This window comes from Elgaria multicarinata, chromosome 1, assembly GCF_023053635.1.
Source record: "Elgaria multicarinata webbii isolate HBS135686 ecotype San Diego chromosome 1, rElgMul1.1.pri, whole genome shotgun sequence".
In the NCBI taxonomy this organism is placed as follows: domain Eukaryota; kingdom Metazoa; phylum Chordata; class Lepidosauria; order Squamata; family Anguidae; genus Elgaria; species Elgaria multicarinata.
This window is the reverse complement of record NC_086171.1, coordinates 178,845,735-178,851,734: the sequence shown is the minus strand read 5'-3', so window position 1 is coordinate 178,851,734 and position 6,000 is coordinate 178,845,735. Positions and strand designations below refer to the sequence as shown.

The 6,000-nt window shown below is 40.3% G+C and overlaps 1 protein-coding gene across 5 annotated transcripts in view; it reads right to left on the bottom strand.

Annotated features, from left to right (window-relative positions):
- Positions 1–340: 340 nt before the first annotated feature.
- Positions 341–6,000, bottom strand: part of CEPT1 (choline/ethanolamine phosphotransferase 1) — a 28,998-nt gene continuing 23,338 nt past the window's right edge. For all 5 annotated transcript variants that reach the window (XM_063144322.1, XM_063144290.1, XM_063144307.1 and 2 more), the window contains exons 6-9: positions 5,570–5,701; positions 4,068–4,226; positions 3,176–3,301; positions 341–1,388 (exon numbers count right to left, since the gene is read on the bottom strand). In XM_063144322.1, coding sequence (XP_063000392.1) covers positions 1,269–1,388; positions 3,176–3,301; positions 4,068–4,226; positions 5,570–5,701 — 537 coding nt within the window. In that variant the 3' untranslated portion in view covers positions 341–1,268. The remainder of the gene's footprint in view (positions 1,389–3,175; positions 3,302–4,067; positions 4,227–5,569; positions 5,702–6,000) is intronic.

Here is a 6,000-nt window from a genome sequence, read left to right as displayed (position 1 = left end):
AGTCACAAGAACATACAATCTTGATCCATCTCCTCACTCCAGATGGTATCCCTGCTGATGTTCTCTGAAGAGTTTCTTCATTACTTTACTACTGGTTAAGCCAGTAGTGCCCTGTCTCTTAATGAGTAAAAGCTAGTTAGTGTCTTCCCTTGTATCAATCACACAGGTCTAGTTCTAACTGGTTCTTAACAAGTCTACCCTGTGAGAAGCTAGACTGCACTGTATTTATTAGAAAGTACAAGATGCACAGAGGCATTTTGATAGCAACAATACATTTTATCAGTTCAAATATTTTGCAGATTAGCTCAAAATAGCATATGAACACAAAGATGGTCATAGGTATGAGAATTTTCTTATTTATTAAAGAGCAGAAATAATTTTTTGCATAAATTTTATACAAAAAAACCTGTAAATTTTGTATAGACTTTCCACCGAAGAACACTGAGAAATAAATTCTTTAAATGTTTATTTTTTAAAAATAAAATAAACTGACAGGTACCACACTATACTGCATGCTGACGATCACCCCGCTCCCCGTCACAGGGTTCTGGGGGTAAAACTTTAAAGACAAAAGGTGCAATTCATCAAGTACAGTGGCTGAGCAACTTGCATTCAGCAGACCCACAGCACCCAATTGAAATGAACAGACTGCCCAGCCACAGTGGATTCCTTCCAAAGATGGCACTTTTAAACACCCGCAGCTTCCAAAGAGACAATGGGAGTAATGTGAAGTGTCATTCTGGATTCTTAAAAATCTACCTCAGTTATCAGCAACAGGTGAATAATGAGATCAAAGTCTAGAATCAAAAGTCCAAGACGTTCAAGCCACAAAAGCTAGTGGGATATCTGTGTATCATAAGCTCGTCTTTAGTAATTATTTTTGAGTGGGTACTTACTAAATGAGTATTTTCCTAAGAGATCATTTATTAAAATTAGAAAGCAAGTTGTCTTACAGCTTGCAATTATACTGTATTAGAAGTTCCTGTTAGGAATCCTTTAATCCAAGTGGTTATTCTGTGGTCAAGGTAATTCCAAAGACAATGCTTTACTCTCTGCATGCTTTCCAGACTGGAGAGTGCTTGGAATTCCCCTTTCTTTAGAGGAGGGTAGCTAAGGAGTGTCATCAATAACAGAGTAGAAGTTATACAACATTATTATAAATTAGATTTGTTCCTATCTGTTCCAGTTTCCATAGTCTCCTCAATATGCTTGTATCCTCTCCTGTAGAAAACAGTTGTCAGTTGTTTTTTATTGTGACAATGACCAAGTTAATGATGATTAGAATATATGGAATAGCTCTTGATCCTGAAGACATGGATGTGAAGGTGGGAAGCAATCTGATTGCACACACTGACACAGTATCGGAGCAAATCGAAGAGAGAAAAGATCTGAAAGGAGAACATAGCCACACGTGAGATCTAGTCATAAATGCACAGAAACCATTTGTTCTGCAGATTTTGAATCTGTTATCTGTGCATTAGGATCTCTCTCGCCCTTTAAACGTAGCATTGTCTTTCTCTTCTTGCAACAAACTGTTTTTTCTAAAGTCTAAAGGCACCAGCTTTCCTCAATTGCTAGCATATATGAAAATCAGTGTAATGTGATAGGGTATTGGATTTAGATGATGAGAAACCTAAGTTCAAACTCCTGCTCATCCACAAAGCTCACTGAGTATTCTTCAGCTAACCTCTCTCGGCCTTCCCTACCTCACGAGTTTGTTTTGATGATAACACGGGAGGAAACTATGCTGCCCTTAGCTCCTTGGGAAAAGAGTAGGATAAACATGCAATACACTGTATATATGCGATTCAAAAAATAGCAACAACCATCCGAGTGTGAGATGTTCCATTAATTTAAATTCTTATTTCAATAGCAAAATTCTGATAGCAATTCCCCTTTTAAAAATGCAGTGGTGAATCAGGGTGTTTTACTATCTAATCATCCAACATTCACTGAGTAGTTAATGTGGATCGCACCTTTTCCTAAATGCCTACCATATCCTTCAAGTCATGAAGTGATGTAACCATAAGTCAGTACATGGTCTTTTACACTGCCTGCATTAATATTACAGCTATTACGGTTACAGTGGCCTCAGCTAGACCTACGGGTCTAGCACGACAGAGGGGTGAGGATCTCGCGATGTTATGATCGCAAGATCGTCCCCCTCTGTTTACACATGGCGCGCGACATCCAGGAAGAAAGAGGACTTTGCGCCCGCCATTTTTTTTAAAAAAGAGACGGAGCACACAAGCGGCAAAATTGTAAGTATTTTTTAAATAAAATTACTTTCCCTGTTCCCCCCACCCCACCCCTGAAGGGCAAAGAATTCCTGAGGAGCTCTGTGCCCAGCTCCTTGCGGTTACTCACGATGAGCTGGGACAAACCGCGACAGTGGGCCACATTTTCCGCAGTCTCAGGATCATCCCTATGCCACGGAAAAAACACGACTAAAGGGTAGGGTGATATCCCAGGGGCAAGGGAGGGATCATCTCTCCCTGCTCCTGGGATCCCCTGTGTGTCATGTGGACGCACAGGGACAATCCCTGGGATATCACCCCGTCTAGCTATGGCCAGTGACTTATTAAAAATGAATATTAATGGGTCTGTCATGCTTACAGTGCACATCACTAAAGGTTAAAATTGCTACTAGTCAAGGCCAGGGGTACTTTCACAATATGAAATGTGTAGGAATTTCTCAGATTGTGTAAGGTTCTTGAATGAAAAAAAGAACTAAACAAGCTCTAGCTGTGGGGCGCCCAAGGCATGAAACTGCATCTTTCTTACAAGAAATGTTCTCAGATTACATTCTCTGGATGATATGACTCTGATATGAACTGGAAAACTATTCAAATGCAACTTAAAACATTATTAAACTTAATTGTCAGAACTGATCTCTGTAAATCCATAGGGGCACCCACATGCCCCTGTAGGTTTGCGCATGCTAAGCATTATGCAACTCACAGAATATAGCAGATGACTTCTGCTGAGGGGTGTGTGCGTGTGCACGCACATGCACACACACATGCATATGCCCTGGAATGCTACCCAATGTGTAGATACCAACCACATTTTTCTTTGCCGCTTTCTTTGGTTTTGATGTAAAACGAAGGGTGCAGATATGTATCTGAAAGAATGCATAAAAGTATTATTCATGCCCAGAGAAATAAATACCTACCAGGGCAATCCAAAGTACAATATACTCATCAATAAAGCTATTAAAATATTGGTCCAGGAATAAGAGTGCTGGGCCTATGAATGCTGTGTCATGCAGATGCATCTCACTTTTGGTCATATGTGCAACCTGTGGAGAAAAATGAAAATCCAGATGATATTCTGTTTCAGAATTTGTAATGAATAAGTTAATAGACAATTGTTTTATGGGGTAAGTAACTTAGGGAACAATCTTATCACAATGATCTGAGCCCAGAGGCTTATGGGCATCCAATGCTGAGCAGGAGGAGCAACGGAGGCAATCTTCGCCTCTGCTCTAATCCTGTTTTGCATTTTCACTAAATGGGATTTTTCACCCATCCAGCTGGGGCACAGCAAAATGGGAAGGAAGGAGGCTGGAGAAGCCTGCGGATGCTTCTTAAATTGACTTCTCCAGTCCCCTCCCTACCCATGGAAACACCCCCTTTACCTCCGTCCTCAAGTTCTCTTTTGGGACCTTAGAGAGGCAGCCCGTGTGGTTTTCTCCATGCCAGCTGAGAGGGGGAGGGACGGGGAGTGCAGATTCCTGGATTGGAGTTTGGAGTGCTCACTCTGTCCTCAGGTCCAGGAATCTGAAATATCCTATGCCACCACCCCTCAGATGCTGTCCAGGGGCCATAGGATTGCTCCCTTAATTTTGATAAATGTTTCTCTTCAAAGATTGGGCTATGGCCAATACTCTAGAGCAACCTTTGTTGGGGAGAAGTGAAAAGTACTATTATGTATCCCACTGAACAGCTTTCAGAAATGTAATAGTTGGGGAAAGTGTGGATAAATCAGTGTCTGCAGTGGAAGAAAAGCAGTAAACCTTTAATGGCAAAGCATATCCTACAAGGTAAGAACAGTGGAACACTTACCACCAATTTGTTAGTTATCTTAGCAGAAACAAAACCAAAGGTCAGTATGTAGAGGCATGGGTGCTTTTCAAAGAGTTTCACGGCAGATTTTTTGCAGATCATGGCAGCTAATGTGATGACTGATCCAATATGAAGAAATGGTGAAAGGACGCTAGTCCCCTATAGAGAGAAGGAGTTTCATATTACTATGCCAAGCAAGGCATATAACAGAAGTGTAAGTGTCAACATGGCGTGTCCAGAACATGTGGCAGGCTGACAATCCCTTTGTTCCACAGTAACTGAATTCATTCAACTGGCAGCAGGGAAGTGTAGAGGGAGGATGCCACCTGACGGTGTGGCTGGGAGTCTCTAAGTGAAAAGGAGGCATTGTGAACTCAATGCTGCATGCACATCCTACATGCAATTTCAGCCACAAAACATTTTGAAGGTTTCTGCTGTCTACAACTGAATGAGACTTGGGACTATACTCCATGTTCTGCTAATCAGGTAGGTGAAGGTGAAGCTGATATTTGTCTTTACTTTAGGGTGGGCAGTCCCAATTTGGATCAGTACCAGTGCACTTGGGGAGGGGAGGGTAAAACTTCCTCCGCCCTGTTTCCCCGCCAGAATTACATACAAACACACTCTCACACTCTTTTAACAAGGGTTAAAAAAGGAAAAAGTCCATTCCAATAGAGACTTTTTCTTTCTTTCTTTTTACACCCCCTCCCCCCAATTGGGGCACAGTGGAATTCAGGGGGAACTGGGTGAAGGCAATGTTTAATCCTTTCTTCCGCAAGTATGTTGGTCCTAGGACAGTGCATAGTTACACTGCAATAAAGAATAAGATCAGGTTCAGCTACTCCTACACAATTAGTAGAATGTGTAGTTTGGCCCTTGTATAAAAGGTATAAAGAAATGCAGTTTTCAAAGCACAGGTGGTCCAAATCTTTTCATTTGTATCCCAGAACAATACTGCATTGCTGAATAAAAAGCAAAATAATTACTAAATATTAAAAAGTCAACTGCCTTAATACAAACCACTAAATACATCCCAAAAGAACTGCCTTTGCCTTATTTCTGGAAGATCTTGAACATTTGTGCTCAAATACACATATACATGTGGAAGATCAAATTGAAGGTTGCTTTCTTGTCTTTGAGTAATGGAGTACAATTGTCTGTGTGTAACATGAACTTAACCTAAAATGACCAGAAAGCAAAAATGACACAACACTGATGTCAGAAAATGGTGGTCTGAATCAGATTGTGTTTTTGTTTTTTAAAACAACAACAACAACAACAGAACAACAACAACCACCTTTGCTTGCTCCCAATGCCACTACATTATTTTGAAAGTTTATTTAGAAAAGCTGTATTATTTCTTTACATCAGAAACAAAGTAGTAGACCCTACCACTAAAATGGGCCCACCTAAAGTTATGGCAACAAGCCTGGCAGGGGAAAAAAGGTTGAATAACCAAAGGAGAAGAAAAAACAGACATAGTAGAACAAAGAATCACTTACTGCTATAGTTGATCCATTTTTGCCAACACCACCTGTGAAGATCACACCAAAGTAGTTTGTGCATGAGAATATGGTTCCTGCTACAGTACAAAGAGCTGGAAGTATTTTCACTTGGATGTTTATCACCGGAATCTTAACAGGAGAGGGAGAAAAGTATTTTAAAATTTTAAATTTACTTAAATACTTTTTTTTTCTAGATTTCAAGTAAACTCAAACATTCAACTTTTCTAAATCTATATTTGGGAACTACCTGGAGACGACGGGGGATTAATCTCATCAAATATTACCTTTCTGAAAACTAAAGACCTGTATCCTTGGTGATGTAAAGAAAAAACGCCAGGGATTGATTTCAGATTTAGCCACACTTAAGAGTAGACCCGATGTAATAAGTAATTAGTCAATCATGACTAAGGCCCATTCAATGGAAATGA